Here is a 25082-nt window from a genome sequence, read left to right as displayed (position 1 = left end):
AATTAGATTTATTTAATATGCACAAATTACTCAGGTTTATTTACAAGAACTGAAATGAGAATTCTTAAATTCATCTATTTCAAAATTGTCTAAGGACAATAAAATACATTCTTTTATGCATTGTCTCCAGCCTCACTAAACTTGTCATCACATATCTTTGAAATGCAGAAACACTAGTGCAGAAACAGCTTCTTGCCCAGTTGTTCTTGCCAAAGTCAAACCTCTTACATGTTTGTGTGACTTTGTTTAAAAAAAAAAAGGAGGGCAGACTTTTCTTCAGTTTGAGAACACTGGAAAATTTAAGTGCTCATTTTCAAGACTTGACCATATTCATTATTTAACCCGGATTAATGACTTTTGCCTATAATAATGTAGCCCTAAAGAAGAGGCAGGCTTGTATCAAATAACCTTGACAAGTGAAATGAAGAGGATACCCTTTCTCTTTCTCTAGCATTATAAAACAGACCCAAGGACAAGCCTGATCATAGGTATTTGATTGACCTTGACTTCAGTCACTTTGCAGTGAGCAATTTTTCTCTTGGCCACTGAGCTCCCCTGTGGGATTAGCTTTTCCCATGAGGTCTGTCTCACCCTGGGCAGAAGTTAGTTTCTATCCCAAATCGTAACGATCCTTCTAAGCCTCCCCCTTTTGTTAAAATTAGGTCAGTTGAGGTACATTTTTTTTTTTTCCAGACTGCTAAAAGGAAATTGAGTTATTTTTTATTTCTAAAAATTTCAGCTGGATTTACCTTCTTTAAAATTGCATGATTATCTTAATTCCCTAAGGACTGTTTTCTGAAGATCACATTTCGGAGTGGCCCACTTGACTTTCTTCTCAACCCATTACCACTGGTACCTTCATGCCATACTTTGTTCAAAAAATGTAAACAAAACAAAGCAACTACATCTTTTTTTCCTCTTAAATTCTCATTTACTGTTCTAGTTCTCTTGGGTAAATAACTTAGTGTTCTCTTTGAAACTCTGCATCTTTTTCAAATATTGGAAGAATGAAAAAAATCTGTTTGTTTGACCTGAAGCCATGAGATGATTCAAGCACATTTTTCCCCACTTATACCTAAAGACAAATTTGAGCATTTATTCTTAAAAGGAAAAATATAATAAAGTATTTGGCTCTCCAGTTACAAAATAAACATTTCCAGAAATTTTTAAGAATAATTGCCCTCAGGATTTTCTCTCAAATGTATCAAATTTATCCTTATTTTTACTTTAGCTTTTCCTTGTGAAATCTCATCTTGAAAAGAATGTAAATTGTCACATATTAATAATCTACATTAAAAACATACAATAATCTCCCTCTGGGACTCTTAAGTCATTTAAAAATTAAGCACCTCTGCAACATGTTTAAAATCCAGATATTATTCCAATATTTTTAATTCAATCTAATTTGACATTGGGGCAAAATAATGAAGCAATTAGTTTTTGTTGTTTCTGCCGCACTTTATTTTTTTTTGAGGACGCTTAGCCCTGATCTAACATCTGCCAACAATCCTCCTCTTTTTTGCTGAGGAAGACTGGCGTTGAGCTAACATCCATGCCCATCTTCCTCTACTCTACATGTAGGATGCCTGCCACAGCATGGCTTGACAATTGGTGCATATGTCCGCACCTGGGATCCGAACTGGCAAACCACGGGCAGCCGAAGTGGAACATGCGAACTTAACCACTGCACCACCAGGCCGGCCCCTCTGCCACACTTTTTAGGGATTTTCCTTACATTTAAGATTTTATCATTACACAGCTTCAACATTGAAAAACACACTGATCCATATAAAGTAGAAAGATAAGGCCCTAAAGAGGTCATTGTTATTTTTTTCCTTAAAACCATAAGTGATTTCTAAATCTTTTTCCTGTATCTTTTAATGGTACTGGGTCTGCTTTCCTTACTCACTAAGTCTCCAAGTAGAGGAAAGGGGGAAAACTGAAATTAAAGATTAAATTATTCCATCGTAGACTAATTTAAGGACTATGTCTCTGTTTGGGGGCTAGAGATGACCTACTTTCAAACCTCAGGTGTCCTTGAGGTTGCACAAAGGCTTTCAATGGGTTTGCAGGCATGCATTGTTTTAAGCAAATTGTTTAGCATAGCTTCAAACTCCAGAGTAGTCTTTTCTAAATTATCCGCCTGAGAAGACCCTTTCCTCCCGTTAAAGTGTGATCCACTTCCTCTTTCTTAGTCACTCTTCTTTCACTTTAAAACCAGAAAAGTGCGGATTAAAGGAGAGGAAGAGACTAGACAGCTAAATGCCACTCATGTTCCTGAAGTGGATTCTAGGTAGAAAAACAACATTGGTATTAAAGACATTTCTGGGACAATTGATGAAATTTGAAGATTCACTCTATATTAGAAAATAATATTATATGAATATTAAATTTCCCAAAATTAATGAATATATTGTGGTTGTGTAAAAATGAGTTTATTCTTAGGACATACATACTCAAGCATTTAGGGGTGAAGGTCACAATGTCTACAATTTGCTCAATCACTTTTTATTGTTGAAAGTAAGAAGGAGAATCAAAAAATAAATATACATACCACACATACGTAAAAAGAGAGATAAAGCAAATAGGGTAAAAATGTTAAGAATTGGCTAGTTGAGAGTTTATTGTACTATTCTTGTAACTTTTCTGTAGGTCTGAAATTTTTCAAAATAAGGAAAATATACATTTTTAAATATTAAAATATATATTAAAATATTTGACTGAGTATGATTATATGAAGATTTTATGTTTAAAAAGAGGAAAAAAAAGAAAAGCGTACCTGCGCCAGCAGTTACTGTGATGTACACCCAAGAGTATTAAAAAAACCACTCTGTATCGAGTTCCTATAAATGACAAAAATACTGTAAGAGATCCAATAAATGTTTACTTTTTATGTTTGAAAATTATTTATCAAAATGTATATTTTATTTCTATTTTGATTGAGTATCAATATTAGCAATTATTTAAAGATTTATTTTGTTTTAACAGTGTGTAGAATTGGTCAAAATTCTTATAAGTGGCTCACAAGCAAAAAACGCTGAAGGCCTCTGGTATAGATGATTTGTTTAATGTGATTCTCAAACTATGTTCCCATGGAACACCTGTGTTCCACCTTTTGTGTGCATCTGTCTTGCTGCAGAAACTGAACAGTGGGTGTTTTCTCAATTCACAGAAAAAATTAACAAATACAATTTTATCAATTTTGTATTTTTGACTCATAAATCTTTAGTACCTGCTATACCCGTTCTGCTGGCAATTTCAAGCAATTGACAAAATGAATAAATAGGGAGCAAATCAATATTAACAAAGATATTCGGAAGCACTGGGTTCTCCTTAGCTTTGCACCATTTGATTGCAGCCACATGCTCATACTGGTAGTAGTATTAATGCATATTAATATATAGTCAAATTCTTTGCTAATAAAATTGTTCCTAATTCAAGTTTGGAGCTAAATAAATCAACATTTCTTGGTTGTTTCATGAGAAGAGCAATTTAAACACATTTGACAACTATTGACTTAACGTCTAATATGGATAAGGATTTATGCAAAGAGAACTTGTGGTGTTAAAACCTGCTGAATGTAAGATTTTAATGTAAATAAATAGCTTGGATAAATAGAAAGTAAGAGAGAAATTTTGTTTGTGTTTTTTAAGGCTGAACATACTAGTACAGTTCTGCATTCAAAAGTAGTCTTCCTTTAACAAAAATACATTTTTAGAGTGAAAATGAGTACTGTATCTAAAAGCTACTACTTGTCTCCTCAGAACCTCTATCGCCAGGCCATGGAAGAAGCCAAGAAAGAAGGCTATGACTTGAGAAGCGATGCCATTCCCATTGTGGCTGCCAAGGCCTCCCGGGACATTGCCAGTGATGTAAGTGTTGATCAAGCCCTAACATTTGTTCCCAACAGACCAGCCCCATTCATAGGGAATCACATTACTGGAATATAGCTGGAAGTCTCTTTAGTCATCATCCATCTTAACTACCTTCATTGTACAGGCAAATAAATTGAGGCTTTGAGACAGAAGGTAACCTGCTCAGGATCACAAGCATCAATAGAGACAAAGCCTGGACTAGAATGTGCTTCCTTTGACTCTTGTTTTTTGGTTTTTGCTCAATAAGACTGAGTGCCTTGATTAAACTTAGATGAACATACGTTGAGCTACTCCAAACTTCATGAGCTCTCCTCAGGATACACTCAAGGCAAAGATGCCAGGAAAGAAGCAAGCTTTAACTGAATTCTCCCCCATGAGTTGAAGAAGGACATAGGAGAGCAAAAAAGCTACAGAGTAGTTCCCCCTTATCCACGGTTCCACTTTCCATGGTTTCATTTACTCGCAGTCAACTGCTGTCCAAAAACACAGTACAATAAGATATTTTGAGAGAGGGAGAGACCACATTCACATAACTTTTATTGCAGTCTATTGTTGTAATTGTTCTATTTTTTATTAGTTATTATTGTTAATCTCTTATTGTAACTAATTTATAAATTAAACTTTACCATAGATATGTGTACATGGGAAAAAACATAGTATATATAGGGTTTGGTACTATCCACAGTTTCAGACATCCACTGAGGGTCTTGGAACATATCCCCCGTGGATAAGGGGACACTACTGCAAGTCTCCTCACTGAGGGGTCCATAACGTCAATATTCCTTTACCCTAAAAATGAAGACCTCAGATTCCTGGACAACTTAAATATTAATCCAAGAGTAACAACATTGCCCATGTTTGAGGTTTTTCTTTTTCTTTTCAATCATGATAAACAACACATATAAAATTTACTGCCTGAACCATTTTCCAGTGTACGGTTCAGTAGTGTTAAGTATATTCTCACTGTTGTACAAGAGACTTCCAGAACTTTTTCATCTTGCAAAACTGAAACTCTGTACTCCTCAAACAACAAAAATTGCCCCTTTTTAAATGACCCTTCCCATATTATTTGTGCAGAGGAAATTATTTCTCAAAATACCCTAGAGAAAAATTAATGAACCATGTAAATATCTCAGATGGCTCCACCCACATGACCAACTTCTGAGACACTGTTAATCACTGTAATTGAGCTCACCCTTTCAATGTTCACTTTGTAATCACTTAATGTCAACATATAATTTTCCAGCATAATATAAGGGAATCGTTGTGGAGTTATTGGAGTGTACAAATGAGCACAACATCCTCTTCTTTGGGAGGAAGCATGCCCCAATGTGTAGCATCACAGCAGCATGTGACGAGACTCCCCTGGTGGCTTAAAGATTTCCTAGAAAAGCATCACCACAGAAAAACTAACAGGGCATAGCCCTTGGTCCTTCCTTCTTATTTACTGGTTTCTCTCTTTCAGTACAAATACAAAGAAGCTTATCGCAAGCAGTTGGGTCACCACATTGGCGCCCGGGCAATACATGATGACCCCAAGATGATGTGGTCCCTCCACATTGCCAAAGTGCAGAGTGACCGTGAGTACAAGAAAGACTTTGAGAAATACAAGACCAGGTTCAGCAGCCCAGTGGACATGCTTGGCATCGTTTTGGCCAAGAAATGTCAGACCTTGGTTAGTGATGTGGACTATAAACATCCTCTGCATGAGTGGACCTGCCTGCCAGACCAGAATGATGTCATCCAGGCTCGGAAAGCTTATGACCTCCAGAGCGACGTGAGTATCATTGATGCTGGTTCTGCATGTTAAAAGCAGATCTGAAAAGTGTCCGTAGGTTCTGACTGGTGCCAAAGGGTGGGAATTTGTTTGTATATTTTAAACAATGTACACTTAAATGTTTGACAAGAGTTTTCCGTTGGAAGCGCTACAATTCATTTCCAAATTTTTTTCCCCAAAAGTATGTAAAAGAAGAAATAAAGTATATATCATCAATTATATCCAGGTATATTTTTTCCTGGTGATTCGGACTTCCCTTGTCTGAGTTAGATGAAACTTGGTCCTCAAAAATATACAGCAACAAACTTTTGGCCAAAAATGTGGAAATTTGTGTGTGTGTTGGTGGAGGATAGTATGGACAGGGTAGGAACAGAAGTATATTAAGCTAAATTATTTGAATAAACATTTGTATTTTATACCTACTTACAGGAAAATACTAAGACATCCTCGTCTTTTTCAAAACCAATCATCTAATTCTCATTAACAGTTAGCGTGTCCTATTGAGAGTAAAATAAAATTAATAATTAGGTAAAATATCTAATATATTATCTTTATAAAAACACATTACACATTTGATATTTTGTGATTTTGGAGATGGAAATAAAGGCAGGAGTTATTTTAAAAGTTCTCATCACAAGCAGAAAAAAAAGTGTAACTATGTGTGGTGATGGATGTTAACCAGACTTATTGTGGTGATCATTTTGCAATATATATGTATATTGAATCATTATTTTGTACACCTGAAACTAGCGTGTTATATGTCAATTATATCTCAATTAAAAATGCAGATAAAGAGTGTGATTTGCAAAACTTAACATTACTATAAGTTAAACTCACCACTATAGTTGAATTTCACTTCTTCTCCCTAAAAAAAAAAAAAAATTAAAAAGGCAAGAGTTTTTGTGACTGTGACACTCACACAGCGTTGGTCTTAGTGTGTGGTCTAATTGGGCACTATTAGAGCACATTTTCCAAGGTGAAAGAAGCTCTGCGCTTGTGTGAAAATCTTGTAATACCTTTAAGGGCAGGACTGTGTCTTTTACGTTAAAAAATATCAGGGACTGTAGTGGCGCAGTGGTTGGGTTCACACGCTCCGCTTCAGCGGTGGCCGGGGGTTCATGGGTTTGGATCCCAGGCATGGATCTACACACTGCTTGTCAAGCCATGCTGCAGCGGTGTCCCATATACAAAATGGAGGAAGACCGGCACATATGTTAGCTCAGGGACAATCTTCCTCAAGCAACAACAACACAAAAACCAAGAAAAATTGGCAACAGATGTTAGCTCAGGATGAAATTTCCTCACAAACACATATACACGATCTCTCATTAGTCTCGGTACAAGCCTCTGTGCCAAGAAATGCTCAGGAAAAGAACATGCTCAGTACTCAGTAATGCTCGTGAATGAATAATCAACTATGTGGGGACCTTTGTTTATTCATCCATACTTTCGTATTTCTCTAGCATGAGCCACTTTGTAACTATGGCTCTGAAACACTAATAAATATATTTCTTATCTGTTGATTTGCAGAATTTGTATAAGTCAGACCTTGAATGGTTGAAAGGCATTGGCTGGGTTCCTATTGGCTCCGTGGAAGTTGTTAAAGCCAAGAGGGCCACAGAGATACTGAGTGACAACATCTACCGTCAGCGTCCAGACACACTGAAATTTACCAGCATAACTGACTCTCCGGAGCAGGTGCTGGCAAAGAACAATGCTATCAACATGAATAAGGTGAGTCTTCACTCCTCACCATCAGATAGCAGATTTCACCATAGAGTAAGGTAAAAATTCTGACACATTAGTGCATTTTAATGATTCTAATAGGAATTAGGATACCTTTTAAAATGATTTTTCCATTATAATACCATAGTTACTTAGTAACACTTCAAAATATTAAACTGACATTAAAAATACTATGTACTGTAATTATCTCATAATTACAGATTTACATATTGCAGCCCAATTATACTTTTCAGAACTGTTAAAGAATTTTAATAAGAAAGAGTAAAAACTCTGAGTCTATAAATTGGGTGAGCTAAACACCCTTGGAAATGTATCTACATGAAAAGTAGGAATTTATGCAACTTTAAATAATTTTACTTCTACGCTGGATAAAAAGAGAGGTGACCGGCACATAGTCAAAAGAAAAATGTCCGTGAACTCCAAAATAATTTTTCTCATCTTTTTTTTCCATAGCGCTTGTATACTGAAGCCTGGGACAAGGATAAGAAAACAATCCATGTCATGCCTGACACACCGGAAATCATGCTAGCTAAACTCAACCAAATAAACTACAGTGACGTGAGTAAACTATTGATTTTGTAATGAACAGAAAGACAAAAATGAACTATTATAACTGTTTCCTTATTGGAATGTTTTGACTAATTTATTATGTGTACTCCAAACTGATATTGTCAGTAAGAGAGAGTTCTCCCTTGATTCAATTTTGGGATATGTGGTAGGTCCACAAAGTAGGCCAGCATTTTAGCCAGAGGGTATTAGGGAATGGCATGCTTATGGAGAAATATCCCAAAAGCAATTATAGTCCTAAACCCTTCCCCTGTAGGTCAGTAAGGATATCAAGTCGTTATTTTATTTAACAACTATTTAGCAGGCAGGCACTGGGCTGGAACCCGGTGAGTTATCAGTCCTGTGTTATTTTACTGCTTCATTAATGTTCTGGTTACCATTTAATGTTATTTGTAAGCACTTTTCTAGGCATCTCTTTCAGAACCAACATTTTCATTAGGACAGTGATTCTGAAACCCTACTGTACAGATTGATCATGGTCTGTGATGATAGCCCACAGCAAAATGAGAAAAAATAAGGACAATGAATTGAGTTTTTCATAAATTCAAATATATCCCATTTTAAACTACTGTCCTTATTCTTTCTCTTTCTCTACTATTAAGATGGCCTTTCTTTTATATTATGGTGGTGATAATAGTTGTTTTTTTACATGTGCTTTTTGGGCAAAACAAAATTTTGGCAGGCACATGCTGATATCTCAAAAATTTTTTGAAATTTACCAATCAACAAAATCCCAAAGTTTAGACCATGTACCTTAAAATCCTTGAGCACCTATAAACCAAAGTTTTGTATAAACTCATCCTAATACTTGACTTTGTGGATTTGTTTCTGTAGTTTAAATGAGGACAGAGAAAATTTAATAATAAACAACTTTGTTTTTTATGAAGGGAGTAATGATTACTCACTCTCTTTTCTACAGAAACTCTATAAACTTGCTTTGGAAGAGTCCAAGAAGGAAGGCTATGACTTGCGTTTGGATGCCATTCCAATCCAGGCAGCCAAGGCTTCAAGAGATATTGCTAGCGATGTAAGTTGATGTTTTTGGAAGAGACATTTCTTACTCAAAGATGTTCACAATGGCAGGTTTTATAGTTTTTCTTGCCAGAATTTTGGTTGTCTTTAGAAGCCTTAATTTCGTTATTGATTTCCCCCATGTACCAAGCTGCAAATGAAAACAAAGAAAAGGACAAGATACTGTGTCCATTACACCTGTTCTTCAGTCAAAGACAGAGGCATAGCCTTAAAAAATAAGTGTTTTAGGGACATAAAAATGCGTTCATATTTTTGAGCCTCAGAAATTGAGCAGCAGTGGACCTAGTTGTTTATTAAAAAACATTGATAGCACATGTAAAACAGCCAGTGCAAATGCAAACTCTTTCCTACTACTTCTATCCATTTATTCTGGCATAAAGGAAGACTAGGTGATCGATGCCTTTTAGAGTCTTGTTTCGTTCTTTGTACCTTTTAGTGAGATTCGACTTCCAAGATGCCCCTAACTGGCTACCAGAACAAATTGAGAAGCAAGAGAAGCCTTTTCTCAGCACCCATTTGTCTCTTCTCTCTAGTCCTTCCCTTCTCATGAGAAACATCCCCTGACGTTGCCCAGTGCCCCCATTCTGTACCAGGGCTCCTTAGGACCCAAATCCGGACTTTCCTTCCTCTGGAATGGTCCTATGCCTTAGACTTATGCTTCGTTCCTTCTATTATCACAACTTTTTTCTGGCTATTAAGCTGGAGAAGCCCACAGTATGATCATCTCATGGTAAAATGGACCATAACGTGTTATTCTTGAAATTTTAAAAGTAGATTGAGTGTTACCGAGGCATGACTCTCTCGTGGTGGAAGTTCAATGACATGGACAGGCTAATAAGGGAAATATTTCCTGGTGAAACTATCTAAATGTAGCCCTTATCCTGGACCAGGAAATAAATTCTAATCACAAGGGATATGTTCTAAAATATTCCTAATATCAACACATTTTTACAAAAAAAAGCCACATCTTTAAGTAGATGCTCTTTTAGTTTGTGCAAGATGTTTTATCTTTATTGTTAAGCAGTTGAATATAAACCAGGTAGCATAGTTTAGCAGAAGGAGAGAAATATTAGCAACCAGAAGCTCTCCATTCTAGTCTCAGCTCTGCCATCTACTTCTGACGTGACCTTGAACAAATCACTTAACCCCTCTAGGTTTCAGGTTTCTGTTTTATAAAGTGGGGTTGATAATGTTAACCTTTCTCCCTCACACTGGTGGTGGGGAAAATCAAAAGAAATAACGTGTGTATGAAACTATGAAATGTGATATAAATGAGATATTCTTATCGTTAGACTCATATCCCTTTTCTTTTTTCAGTACAAGTACAAGGAAGGCTACCGCAAACAGATTGGCCACCACATTGGGGCCCGAAACATTAAGGATGACCCCAAGATGATGTGGTCCATGCATGTGGCCAAGATCCAGAGTGACAGGGAGTACAAGAAGGACTTTGAGAAGTGGAAGACCAAGTTCAGCAGCCCCGTGGACATGCTGGGGGTGGTGCTGGCCAAGAAGTGTCAGATCCTTGTAAGCGACATAGACTACAAGCATCCTCTACATGAATGGACCTGTCTGCCTGATCAGAATGACGTTATTCATGCTCGGAAGGCCTATGACCTGCAGAGTGATGTAAGTGGGGCTAATATTCTTTAGCATATGATTAAAGGGTTTTAAAAGGGGGTTCTAACTTTGTTTATGCCATAGAATCTTTTGGCAGTCTGTTGAAACCTATGGACAACTTCTCAGGACAATGTCACGAAATACATTTATAAAATAAAGTACATGTATATATTGCTTTCAAAAGAAATTGATCACATCGAAATATGCTTTTCAAAATATTAAACTAAATCTGTGATGTAGTAACATATGTGCTTTTTAATTAGCACATTAAATAAAAATATCTAGCAATGGGTGTAGTAACTAGTTTAATTTCAAAGAAGTGATGAGCATAAATGTTTCAAGATGTCTGCAACAACTCTAACAGGATATGAAATATTTGTGATTTCTTTGCTAACAGAGTCCAACGTAGTGTTAATACTACTTTGATCTATTGCCTATACTTATAATTGAAAGAAATGCTATACTTCAGTTAGAGGTTAATGAAAATAAAGATATTATGTTTTTTCCTTTCAAGTTCATTGATGCCAGGTTAAGAATTTCTGGTTTAATACGATCTAATTTTCCAAATGCATTGATTGCATTATAATTTTTCTGAGAACTTATAGGAAATATCTATTGTAACTTGTGAAAGGAAGTTTAAGAATGAATTGTACATATTGGGACAATTTTTCTAAGAGGCTGGAAACAATAGCTTTCTAGGAATATGTTTTGTCCTTTTGTTGTCAACCAGTAGATTGTTCTTGGGATTCACATTCTATCTCATTGGTATAGAACCTCCTTGTTTTTCTTGGTCAGTCTCTGACAAGTAGTTACTGTTGAAAGAATGATAAAAGTAGTGGCATTATCAAAAAGAGTCTCCAAAAAAGCCGTAAAAATAAAAAAGAATTGTTACTCTTGCTTATAAGAAAAATTATCCATCAGCCAGTTATTTAAATTCAAAGAAGGATGAAATATCTAAAATAACACAAGACAGGGGACTGAGGATAAGATAAATAAGAGTAAAAATATATGTACTCTTTGGCTTAGAAGCATGTATGCAGGATCATGTGAAAAAAGACACACTTTTTGTTGTCCCTAGAAAACACATTAATTCAACATGTGGTCAGCCAGCAGTGTTTATCCTTTCTTTATGTTACACGACTGGCTGTGAAGGCCACTGACCAATGACATAGGAACAAACTGTATTCTAACAGAGTATTATTCCCACACAAGGAGGTATAGGCTTCAGAGAATAAACATTTTGTATCAGCAGGCAGGGAGCAATTTCCTTAAAATGGTTTTGTATCAGTGAAATCACATATTCTTAGAGAGGTTTCATGAGTCATTAAAACAGCAAACATTGGCTATCTTTAGGGACCAAGCGTTTGACTAGGGACTCTGTACCCAAGTAAGGCAGTCCTGTGGGTTTTCTCAGAAATTATACATCATCTGTATATGCTCCATCAGGATCAGACACCAGACTGTCTATGTAATTTCTACAAATATTTGACATTATTTCATTTTCAGGCTATTTACAAGGCTGATCTTGAATGGCTGAGAGGCATTGGATGGGTGCCGATTGGCTCTGTAGAGGTGGAGAAGGTGAAGAGAGCTGGAGAAATCCTGAGTGAGAGGAAGTACCGCCAGCCTGCAGACCAGCTCAAATTCACATCCATTACAGACACGCCAGAGATTGTCCTGGCAAAGAACAATGCCCTGACGATGAGCAAGGTGAGTCTCCAGCTGTTTCCACTTGCCTGAGTCATACTTTCCACAGTCTGGGCTCATGAAGCGAGAAATGCCACTCTAAAGGGTTTCCAGGGAAAGGAGATGTAATGAGCTTGATTCTCATGTAGGTCTTCAATAGAACATCTGCTTGAATTCTAGTTGGACCTCCATGCTCTTTTCAACGTGGTATCCCCTAATTTTCTGTGTGCACGAGGAAGCATAGACTGGGATAATTTCTCTGGAAATTCTGCTCAGCGCAGAATATGAAATTGCCTCTCAGATAACAAACTCCAGAGCTTGGCTATTAAAACCCCAGAAATTCTTTTTTATGCCACACCCATCAACAGCAACCATAGTGATCATAACAATAGGAAACACCATAAAATTTGTTGAGTCCCTACTCTGACTCAGGCATTTTGCATATGTTTTAGTTAATCTTTGGAAAACATTCAATGAAAAAAAATGTGATTATTCTCCTCTTGGAAATGAGGAATATGAGGCCTTCTGTGCCTTTCTCAGGATCACACAGCATGGACCTAATAGAGATGAGTAGAACTTGGGATCTCTACTATATCGCAGTTCCATAGACAAACTCCATCCTTGCAGGTCCTATGAGTAACCGTGAGATTCCCTGGATGAAAAGAATTAATCATTGAGACCGTTATATTGCCTCCTATTAGCTGTGAAACTATCATACAGCTGTTTAAATACTGCTATGTTTTACACTTCCCACTACCCTTTTGCTTGCCTCACCTCCAAATAGCCTTATAAAGGCTATTTTTGAAACAGTTACATGTGTTAAATTTGATAATAATTATAATGCATTGGCTTTAACAAAGGGTGTTGCCTCACCTCCCCCCACAGCATTTATATACGGAAGCTTGGGATGCTGACAAAACCTCCATCCATGTGATGCCGGACACCCCAGAAATCCTACTGGCCAAGAGTAATTCTGCCAATGTCAGCCAAGTAAGAGATTTCCTGATTGTTGTTTAAGCCTTTCTGGGACTAATTAAAATACTGTTTCAACCTTACCGCTTTCCTGTCTGGAATTGGCCTATTAACTTTCTAAAACACTTTCATTTTTCTGTTGTGTCTTATCCCCCACCTAGAAACTTTACACCAAGGGATGGGATGAATCAAAGATGAAGGACTATGACCTGAGAGCTGATGCTATTCCCATCAAAAGTGCCAAGGCCTCGAGGGACATTGCCAGTGACGTAAGTGCCTTCCATCTCACCTGCTTTGGTCTCACATTGCTGAACAACTGTAGTGCTGCTGGTGGGCCACACCCTGTCATTGCTTCCACACGTATTCCCCCAGTCTTGCTTCCTGCCCTCTAAGACCTTTCCCTTTGTTGTCACAGAGAAGAAAAACACATTTTGGAATTGTAGTTAAGATATATGATTACACTACAGTTATGTTTATGATAGTAGACGATGTTAGTTAAAAATTGCACAGAGACGGCAAAATGTTTATAATATAAAATTCTTGTCCATTTTCTTGTGGCTTTTCATGTTGTCTGTAATTGTCAGCATATATATAATCTTAAAACTGTGTTGCTAAACCTGTATTTCTGGCATTTTAGTACAAATACAAAGAAGCATATGAGAAACAGAAAGGCCACCACATTGGAGCCCGGAGTGTTGAAGATGACCCCAAGATTATGTGTGCCATACATGCAGGGAAGATTCAAAGTGACAGGGAGTACAAGAAGGATTTCCAGAAGTGGAAGACCAAGTTCAGTAGCCCAGTGGACATGTTAGACATCGTGCAGGCCAAGAAATGTCAGACTCTGGTCAGCGACGTTGATTATCGAAATTACCTGCATCACTGGATATGCTTACCTGATCAAAACGACGTTATCCAAGCAAGGAAGGCCTATGAACTGCAGAGTGATGTATGTAACACGAATTTTGGGAAAGGTGGAATGGGAAGACATAGATTTGTTAATTGTACAGTCAGTGCCTCTGTGGTCAGACCCACCAGTTGTGCACTGCACGACTCCGGGGGGGGGGACCATTCACATTGTTTGATACAAAACTCATATGTAGCATTTGTGTCATGGGAATCAAAGAATATAGATGAAGAACCCCACTTGGGCTGTGTACTTTATTCCATGACCTAGATTCCAGTCTATTTTCTTCATGTCTTTTGTACTTTCTGGCAATGAAAATATATTTCACACAAACATAAATTATTTGAATGTTTTTAAAATAACTACCACTATTGTACTATATCCAAAACACTAAATGGAGTTTCCTTGAGTCAGTTATTACAAGAGGAAAATGGAATGAGATTCAACAAAATTCCCTTTAAAAAATTTTCTCAGTTACATAATTTTTTGAAATGTCAAATAGTCATCATGAAATTCAGCGTTATTACTATTTTATCCCTATTCATGGCTAGTATAAATAATTATGCTTTTACTAATTACTCTATCATCAATATTAAAACCCCCAAGTCATGTAAAATCTCAGATCTTACCTTTTTGGAACCATTATCTCCTATGCTGATCAAGCCCTCGAGCCCACGTACTTTATTTTTCAATTAGGGGATGGTATGGCTAACATTGGAACTAAATTTCGGTCTAATATCTTTGTAGAATGTGTATAAAGCAGACCTGGAGTGGCTGCGTGGCATCGGCTGGATGCCAGAAGGCTCAGTAGAAATGACCAGGGTGAAGGGTGCCCAAGACCTGTTGAATGAAAGACTCTACAGAACGCGACCAGAAGCCTTGAAGTTCACTTCCATTGTTGACACTCCAGAAGTGGTCCTGGCAAAAGCCAATTCTCTGCAAATGAGTGAGGTAGGAACAATCCTCAAACCAAGCTTTCCTCTTGTGGGACTCTGTTTTCAGATGATGCCACCCAAACCGAGCAAGTAGACTGTTGCTCTTCAAAGACTTATAGTAACGGGAGCAACTCTAAGAATCTCTTGACTAGTTTGGCAAAGGCTTGTGCAAAGCAGAACTCTGGTAAATATCAATGTGTCTTTCCCCTGCCATACACACACACTTTGAAGCTCTAAAATAAAAAACGTCACTCCAGTGCAGTTCATGGAAACAAGTATTTATTTAACTCCTATTATATACTAAAACCTGCATACTAATGCTGCATATTAAATGGTATAACATTGTATTAATCAGGGTTCTCCAGATAAACAGAACTAATAGGATAGAAGAGAGAGAGACAGAGAGAAAGAAAGAGAGAGAGGAGAGAGAGATTCATTTTATGGAATTGACTTGCACAACTGTGGAGGCTGGCAAGTCTAAAATCTGCAGGACAGGGGTAAGCTGGAGATCCAGCAACGAGTTGCAGTTCAAGCCCAAAGGCAGTCTGCTGGCAGATTTCTTATTGCTCTCCGGAGGTCATTCTTTTTTCTATTGGGGCCTTCAACTGATTGGACAAGGCCCACCCACATTACAGAGGCTAGTCTGTTTTACGCAAAGTCTACTGATATAAAGTTAATCTCATCAAAAAATACCTTCACAGAAAGATCTAGAATAATGTCTGATCAAATATCTTGGTACTGTGGCCTAGCCAAGTTAACACGTAAAATTAACCATCGCAAACATGGATAAAAACATTTTTCCAGGTTAAACAGTTGCCAAGTCTTAATGTTTCAGATAGCCATTGTCTATCACTGTATTAAAGTAATACTTCTCTTCTCTCCACAGAGGCTCTATCAAGAAGCGTGGAATAAAGATAAAACCAACGTCAGCATCCCTTCTGACACACCAATCATGCTGCAGGCCCAAATCAATGCCTTGCAGATCAGCAATGTAAGAGGCATAAATATGAAGTGTAAATGCCCTTATGGGACAAGATCTGTCAGCTTGTGGAGTGTGTTATCGTGGACTAATTACCTGTCTTAGGGATGTGTACGACTTTTGGTGCTAGAGATTTTCTCTTTAGCTACCATTCCCAATGCAATATGAATGGAAATTCTCTCTTTAAATGTTAGTTTAGATACATGGCTGGGTCCTTGGACTGCAAGAGTTGGGACACCTGAATTCACTTGTTGTCCTCCTTTCAACCTTGAAAGCATTGTCCGATACCCAATGTCCATAGCAGTTTCTTTGTATGTTAATTGAGAATAATGAAATTCCTAGTTAAGTGCCTCTTACACAAAGAAGAATAAGAGGGAACAGTCTCTATTATCTTTACAGGTTTTTGATTGATCCATAGCTTTCTTGTTTGACATTTCAAGGCCATAAGAAAAGCCAATAGACAATTTTTAGATACAGTCATGAGAAAGATGACGATGTTTCAGTCAATGATGGACCACATTAGGACAGTGGTCCCGAAAGATTAGTAACATGTGGCCTAGGTGTGTAGTAGGCCAAGCCATCTAGGTTTGTGTGAGTACACACTGTGATGTTCGCACGATGACATAGCCACGTAATGATGCATTTCTCAGAACATGTCCCCGTTGTTAAGTGACACATGACTGTATGCCCAAAGAGCAGGATATGTATGAATATCTAGGTCACATCCCGTTAGCGGAGACCTCTGAAAAGTCAAAGGGCAACATTAGGAAAAAGCTTATCAGGTCTTATATGGTACCTTGATGAAGATTCTCTAGCTTCACGGCTGAGTCAGTTTCCGATACACTGTGTGGTGAGATATTTTCAGATGTGTATCATATTGTGATGAACGCAAATATTCAAACATTAGTAGATTTAGATGTCTAGCTTTGAAATTTTAATCAGAAGTATCCTGCTTTCCACAAAATAAATAGCCAACAACCAAAAGAAGAACTCAGAAGTGACATTTTTTCTTATGCTGCCTTCATTTACATTACACCTTAGGATTCATATTATGTCCACTTTGAATATATTCAATATTTTCAATTCTTGTAAACAAAGCCGTTTTCCCTCAATAGAAACTCTACCAGAAAGACTGGGATGAGGCCAAGCAGAAAGGCTATGACTTAAGAGCAGACGCCATTGAAATCAAACATGCCAAAGCATCCAGAGAAATTGCCAGTGAGGTAAGGTCCTTCTAGTTCCCTCTATACAACAAATACAATATTTTTCAAGAATTTTGGGGTTTTTAGAAATCTATGCAAACAATTGCATTTTGTCTTGCACTAAAGACTTTCCCTAGTTAAAAACATTAAAATGGGATGAAAAACATTAAAGTTAGCATCGATGAGGTATGTGTGTAAATAACTTGTAAGTGTTTCCAAGTAGAAGTAAAATATCGTGAAGTGTCTGTACCAAATTCTTGGGAAAATTTCGGGAACCAATTCAATGTGTTGTATCCGCCAAATATTTATGACATTCTCCATAAATATAAATCACAGATGAAAGTTTGATATAGGACTTAAGATTGAAATCACATTTTGTATACAAGATTTTATACTGGAAGCTTATATATAAGGCCTTGAAGTTTATTTAATAATCATTTTAAAGCTTACTAACGGTCAAAATAATTATCCTACCAAGCCTTTCCAGATCCAAATCTTTAAGCCAGCTTTGTTCCTTTTGTCTAGCTTCTTCTCCAGTCTTTATCTTATGTATCCAGCTGTTTCTTCCTTCTTATTCCTCATTTTTATCTCTAAAAACCATAGCCAATCCACAGTATCTGCCTTATTCTCAGTTTTCTTTCCCTCCCTCTTGTCCAAACTTTCCTATGTTACCCAAACATAGGAAAGAAACAGAAACTATCTTCCTCTAGTCCTAAGACACTTAGGACAGTGTAGACAAGGTGGAAACTCTGGTCCACAGACCTTTTGTCGTCGTCTTCTGATTCAAACCAGCAGCCTTACTTTCCATTCCTGAAACATGCACCTTTCTAGGCTGTCTCCAAAATCACACGTATGACTTTTTTCTACCTGAGGTACCTTCCGTACTCTTGGGGGACCATCTCAACTAATGTTCCACTTGACAATCAACCTTGGGGGACAATGGTTACCCTCATTGTGCCTTATTTTCACCATCTGAAACGTGATAATAATAGCATCTACCTCATAGAGATGTTATGAGGATTAAACGAGATTATAAGTGGCACTATTCACTATTTTTAACTAAAAAATTCAGCATCATATGGATCAAACTAATACATTTGAGGTGCTCATAATAGTGTCTGGCATATACTGACTGCTCAGTACATGTTAGCTATTATTTTTCTTTATCCCTCTTGTTTACCATTTTATGTCCCTCTCGATTTACTCGTGTCTTCTATGAAACTACCTGAAATAACCCCTATCTAATTTCCTTAAATTGAACTGAAATATACAATGATGGCCATTGTTGGGTCCATTTATGTTAAGACTAAGAAAATATTCTGAAAACATTAAATAAAAACTCCTTTTAAGACATTATTTTCATATGACTTTTATCTGATTTTTCACAACTTTAGTACAAATACAAAGAAGGTTACCGTAAGCAACTGGGCCACCACGTGGGTTTCCGCAGCCTACAAGATGACCCCAAACTGGTGTGGTCCATACATGCCGCCAAGATCCAGAGTGAAAGAGAATACAAGAAAGCTTATGAGAAGTCTAAAGGAATTCACAATACACCGCTGGACATGATGTCGATTGTTCAGGCCAAGAAATGCCAGACTCTGGTCAGCGACCTTGATTATCGCAATTACCTGCACCAATGGACATGCTTGCCTGACCAGAACGACGTGATTCAGGCCAAGAAAGCCTACGAACTGCAGAGCGACGTGAGTATATTATCACCAGATTCTTGGGGAGATGTGTGTCTGTGTTTAATCACAGGGTATTCCCTAGAGGCATAAATTAAAAAGCGAACTGACAGAACCTAACATATTCTGTATATTTCATCAGAGGAGAGTTTTTCTGAACATTTTCTATCTTATAGAGGATTTCTTCTTATCTGTCAAGGCCTTACTCATCAAGATGAAAATCTTCTCTTATTCTATGTAATTAGGTAGAAAATTTCAGTCCCAGTTGCTCTGATCCATTATATTTACATGATGAGATATCTAAATTTCACAAGCAGATGTTAAGTGTAAGGAAATATTGGATTTCAAGTTTATCTGACACAATTAGGAAAATGTGTACATATATATATATATTATATTGAGAGAGAGAAAGAGAGAGAGATGCATCTTTTTTCTCATTGTATGTGCATCTAAGGATCCTTTTCTCCCAAATTCCTATAGATATTATTACCAGTGGTACATAAAAGTCAGATTTTAAATGGTGAGCATAGAAGCTCAATCCTGTATGAAAACAAAATTGTGTCCCATTGCTGTCTGTCATTTCACAAGTACCACTTTCAGCCCTGCTCCAATTCGTGTAGGATACTATGAACTTCTCCCAGAGATGTCACATCCAAATATTAACATTTACTGTTGATCCTTGAGTTTCATGCAATTGCCCACCCAACTGATTTAAATAGAGGTAGTGTGTGGTTTGCTAGCATCTTGCCCAAGGGGGCAGATTTGACCTTTCCACACTCTGTGGTCCTCTTCCTCATGTAGAACGTGTACAAAGCAGACCTGGAATGGTTGAAGGGTATTGGATGGTTGCCAGAGGGTTCGGTGGAAGTGATGAGAGTGAAGAATGCCCAGAATCTCCTGAATGAAAGGTTGTATCGTATAAGGCCTGAGGCCCTCAAATTCACCAGCATTGTTGACACCCCTGAAGTCATCCTGGCAAAGACCAATGCTCTACAGATCAGTGAGGTAAGCCGAGTTGATGTTATATTCAGACAAATGGAAGAAGCCTCCACAAAAATTCTAATTGTGAGCTTTAAACTGCTAATACCAGCGGTAGAATCTTGAACATACACATGTCCAGATGGAGTTTCATATAGTCAGTCAGTTAACAGGATCCACATTTCATTGCTTAGATAACTCTTTGGTCACTATAATTGTGGTAGCATCTTCATGTTCCACAGACTCTGATGACACTTTGAACATATTTTGAAATCTTGACTGTAATATGGGTCCACAAGGTAATACCATGATTGCAAAATTGCCCGTTCCTTATTGCTATTTAATCATGACATAAGTTGAAAAGTCCAAGGCAGCCCCAATATTTTTCATTACGATAGTTATTTGGGCCAAGAAAAGTCGGAGTTGATCAGCAATGTGGATGGTCATAGATACCTGCACTGTGGGCTTACCTGCCAGATAATCACATGTGAATAAATGGAAAATGATCATTTTACTACCGTGTTTCTGACTCATTTTACATGTATATTATATCACACATGAATGTATTCTTCCTGTTGAAGTCACTATAGGAAACTTCTAAATAAAACACTAATGAAAACTAAATATGCTCTACGTTTATATCTGAAAACATCCAAAGAGAACATTTAATTGTACCTATCATTTTATGTGTGTAGTCTCAGACTTATTTACTAATCATCTATTTCTCATTTTTACCAGCCATTGTATCGCGATGCCTGGGACAAAGAGAAGGCTAATGTGAATGTGCCAGCCGACACTCCCCTGATGCTGCAGTCCAAAATCAACGCCATGCAGATCAGCAACGTAAGGAACCGAACATCCACTCACTTTACAGTGTGCTCTGCCTAAGGGAACCTTTCGTGGATACACTCCAGAATTTAGCAAGACATTTCCCTACCATTCCTTTTATTTCTAGTCTTTAAGCTAAGGATAAGTGCCGTGTGTGTGTGTGTGTGTGTGTGTGTATTTGTGCAAGAGTGTGTTTATAATATAAAGATGAGTATTGTTATCTTTGTTGGAAGGAAAAGTGCAATGGTGTCGCCCAAAATACAACATAAAAGCATACATAGGCGTGTTTAGTAATATTTATTTCTCTTTTTCGTGGCCCATCATTGATTTTTTTCCCTATAGCACCAAATAATATATATTTTTTCTCATTTTCACATGATTTACTTCTTTAAAAAAAGTTCCTGGGAGATAAGGCTCCTAAATGTCATAAAAAATTGACTGGAATTTAAGTTCAATATGAAACCAGCCTGTTTTATAAATCTTAAGGGGAGATTAATTTTCAGTATAACTGTTAACATGTATTCTTGAACCCATCAATAACACTGACTCAGTAGTTCCCTCTTCAGATTGACTGTGACATTGCAATCTCCATTTGCAGAAACAATATCAGCAAGCTTGGGAAGACGTCAAGATGACAGGTTATGACCTGCGAGCTGATGCCATCGGGTTCCAGCATGCCAAGGCTTCCAGGGACATCGCCAGTGATGTAAGAGCTCCTCTTTGCCCAGCCTTAACAAGCACTAACTAGGAGACACACAGGGAGTTAATAATGTACAAATCTTTAACTCAATTCCCCAGAAATTACATTTAAGTAGAATGGAAGTCATTGTTATCAGTGTCTTGTTTTAAAATCCCAAATTTGAGAACAACTTTTATGACAATTTGATGACCCTCTTGCATCTCAGCTTGGTTCAGCTCTTCTTATGTTTAAGCACAGATTTTGATTTTCTTTTCAGTATCTTCTGTATCAGCTGGATACAAGCCCTTGCAGAGATTCACTGGGTACAAAGAATTCTGCTGTTTCTTGAAGTGCAGCATGCATAGGTGGTTCTGTGATAATTTTGGGCAGTACATGAACAAGCACTTTTAAAAATAGTTATGTTTGTTTTAATGTGTGTTAGAAAAATACTGATTTTTTCCATTTAAATTGGACTATAAATTTAAAACAAGTTTACACCTTAAAAATACATTTATTTAAATGAGGAATCAAGTACACTTAAAAAAAAGAATAAAGCAAAGATGGCACTTGTTTGTGGCAAAACATATGAGTATGGCAAACAGTGAGTGAAGTTTGGGAAACACTGGACAATCCTATGTTAATAGATAATCAGAAGCACAATTCCATCCTTAGAGGTGCTCACCATGTTTTCATGCATATATACATAGAAGCCAAACCAATGTATCATGAAGTACAGAACCTATAGTATGGATCTATAGAAAATCAGTGCCCAATAAAAGGATAATCTAAGGGAGATAGAGTTATATTGATCAGGCTGTCTAGAAAAACGGAGTTTGGAAAAGCAACTTTTCTTTCTTCTGTTCACATCTACCAGTATCTATACAAAACTACTTATGAGAAACAGAAAGGCCATTATATTGGACTTCCCAGTGCCAAGGAAGACCCGAAACTGGTTTGGGCAGCAAAAGTGATGAAGATGCAGAATGACAGGCTATACAAAAAGGTCTACAATGACCACAAGGCCAAGATCTCCATCCCGGTGGACATGGTGTCCATCACAGCTGCCAAGGAAGGCCAGGAGTTAGCAAGCAATGTGGACTATCGCCAGTACCTGCACCACTGGTCTTGCTTCCCCGACCAGAATGACGTGATCCAAGCCAGGAAAGCCTACGACCTGCAGAGTGATGTAAGTGTGTGCTAGCATGGGGAGCACCAGTGAAGGGGTGAGCTATTCCCCAGGAAGGAAGCCTTCCACAGCTTTGCCTGGTCACTCCTTCCTGTGCTCGGGAAAACTCAGCTCTCCCTGCAGATGCACTTCCCTTTAGAATCATACCAAATTTATTAATTGCCTACCCTACTGCTGGGCTTCTTCAGAAAGTTTTCATTTCCATTGTTAATGGTTACCAGAATTTTTCTACAGATTTGTTGACATGTACAATGTTAGTAGTTTTGAAACGTAAGAATTTCCATGGTCCTTCAATTGAAGAACGACAGGGCTGTCTTCACTGAAGTTAATTTTAAAGGTTTGCAGAATGCTAATCTCACTAGTTTCCCTTAACTTGGTGTTCTTCACAACATGGTGTTTCACTGACTTACTTGAACTATTTTTAGATTTACTCATATTTTCTCCCATTTGATTTGTTGGAGATGATGGATTCCATCAGAATACTTATTTCTTGTGTAGAATGAATTCCCTCTTTTGATTATCTGAATTTGGTTCCCTTAAGCTTCAAGAGATGCTTTCTCATAATGAATGAGTTTGTTACGGGACAGTATATCTGTCACTTGAAATGAATTGCCAACTGGTGAATTTAGGCCAATTTCTAGAGAAATGCAGTCTCTTCATTAAAACTGAACCACATTAGTGTAGTAAGGACGTATATCAACCAAGTTCTTAAAGAATGAGGAAGGGAAACTTTAAAATATGTATATAATCCTCTCTGAGAATCCCTTCTTCTGAATTTTGAGTATGGCTCATATTTTACACACTAACATGGATAATATCATTCTTCATTAAGGTAGAAATTTCCCTCCATTTTTCACTCCTCTTATCTTTTTAGCCTGATATTTGTATCCTATTAACTAGCTATTAGAATACCATTTCTGAAGAACACAATGTTTTTTGATGAAATTAATAACCGGTGTTTAACATAGAGCAAATTTTTCTGGTTAACTACCTATATCTGGGAAAACAGGTTTAGATAAGCAAGAAACACAAATCCTAATTCAAAGGGAGGTGCTATTTTGAAAAAAGAAAACCCAGCTGAGATCAAAACTGTGGCAAGGCATTGAATTCTTAGTTATCCTTTTCAAAATACTTATTAAACACACCATGTGCCAAGCACTAAAGAGATCATGGTGAATAAAGAAGAAACAAGAGTAAGTTCCTGACTTTAAGGAGTTCACACTGATAACTAAGAAAATAACTAAGAATATCAGTAAAAATAATGAGATGGCTGAGGAAGAACGATCCTTGGCTCTATGCAAGAGAGTTGGGGAAAGCTTATCTGAGGAAGTGCTGATTTAGTGAGGATGTGGAGGGACAGCAGGAGTTGTCTTCACGAGGAGGACACAACAGGCATTCCTGCAGAATGAGCAACGTGGGCCAAAGGGGCTGTTTGTAGACCACAAACTGAAAGAAGGCCAGTGTGCTCAGAATGCACAGGTCAAGGGGAAGCACGCACGAGAGGAGACTGGAAGAACAGGTAGAGACTGATGCTAAACCATCAACACCTTCTAGTCCACGTTAAGATTTTGATCTTTATCCCAAGACCAAGGGGAAACCATGGGATGAGGGAATGTTGTGACATCAGATTTGAACTGTGAATTTTGTGAAGATCATTCAGGCTGCTATGTCAAGAACTTACTGGAGAGCCCATTGTTATTCCTTTAAAAGTCCTCTTTGGCTAGTATGATGATTATGTAAATGCTATCCAATTTCTTCCTAAAGAGAGAGTTAGCTTTTTAGAATGTTCACCGGTGCCCCAAAGCAGACCCTCTACCACAGAAAACATAGCAGACAAAACACTGCTGTGCACACGAGGGGTTGTGTTTGTAAGGCCATGCTCAGGTTTTATTATTGTTTGTGGAAGATAAAATATAAAACTTCTTCCTTACTTTACCACAATTAGAAAAAAATCCCACTACTTCTACCTAACTTTGCCCTCTTCCCCAGGCTATCTACAAGGCTGACTTGGAGTGGTTGCGTGGCATCGGCTGGATGCCTGAAGGGTCTCCCGAGATACTGAGAGTCAGAAATGCCCAGAAGATCTTCCTAGACAGTGTCTATCGGACACCTGTGGTGAAACTCAAGTACTCAAGCATCGTTGACACTCCTGAAGTTGTCCTTGCTAAAGCAAATGCTGAAAATATTAGTATTGTAAGTCACTTTCCCCCTCTATTTTAAAATTAAGTTAGTGTTATAAATAAATTACAAACAATTAACCTGGTAATCTATTTGTCAGTTAGTAAGAATATTGATGATAACAAACCTTTTAATAGATAATGTTGACAAGGTTGTTTTATTGTTGCTTATTAATTTTAAACAAAAACTCAAAGTACTAATAAAAGCTTTTAATACAGATTTCATATCAAATTTGAGTAATTTATGT

General features: G+C 37.4%; 1 protein-coding gene across 38 annotated transcripts in view; it reads left to right on the top strand.

The window, feature by feature from the left end:
• The window catches only part of NEB (nebulin), a 214018-nt gene that overhangs the window by 93601 nt on the left and 95335 nt on the right, over window positions 1-25082 (top strand). For all 38 annotated transcript variants that reach the window (XM_070507751.1, XM_070507750.1, XM_070507749.1 and 35 more), the window contains exons 72-90: window positions 3765-3872; window positions 5341-5652; window positions 7183-7386; window positions 7852-7956; window positions 8885-8992; window positions 10315-10626; window positions 12124-12327; window positions 13189-13293; window positions 13437-13544; window positions 13913-14224; window positions 14930-15133; window positions 16004-16108; window positions 17212-17319; window positions 18693-19004; window positions 19788-19991; window positions 20703-20807; window positions 21391-21498; window positions 22346-22657; window positions 24647-24850. In XM_070507751.1, the coding sequence (XP_070363852.1) occupies window positions 3765-3872; window positions 5341-5652; window positions 7183-7386; window positions 7852-7956; window positions 8885-8992; window positions 10315-10626; window positions 12124-12327; window positions 13189-13293; window positions 13437-13544; window positions 13913-14224; window positions 14930-15133; window positions 16004-16108; window positions 17212-17319; window positions 18693-19004; window positions 19788-19991; window positions 20703-20807; window positions 21391-21498; window positions 22346-22657; window positions 24647-24850 (3540 nt within the window). The remainder of the gene's footprint in view (window positions 1-3764; window positions 3873-5340; window positions 5653-7182; window positions 7387-7851; window positions 7957-8884; window positions 8993-10314; window positions 10627-12123; window positions 12328-13188; window positions 13294-13436; window positions 13545-13912; window positions 14225-14929; window positions 15134-16003; window positions 16109-17211; window positions 17320-18692; window positions 19005-19787; window positions 19992-20702; window positions 20808-21390; window positions 21499-22345; window positions 22658-24646; window positions 24851-25082) is intronic.

The sequence above is a fragment of the Equus asinus genome, chromosome 4 (assembly GCF_041296235.1).
Source record: "Equus asinus isolate D_3611 breed Donkey chromosome 4, EquAss-T2T_v2, whole genome shotgun sequence".
In the NCBI taxonomy this organism is placed as follows: domain Eukaryota; kingdom Metazoa; phylum Chordata; class Mammalia; order Perissodactyla; family Equidae; genus Equus; species Equus asinus.
The sequence above is the reverse complement of the archived record's forward strand: the minus strand, read 5'-3'. Positions and strand labels throughout refer to the sequence as shown.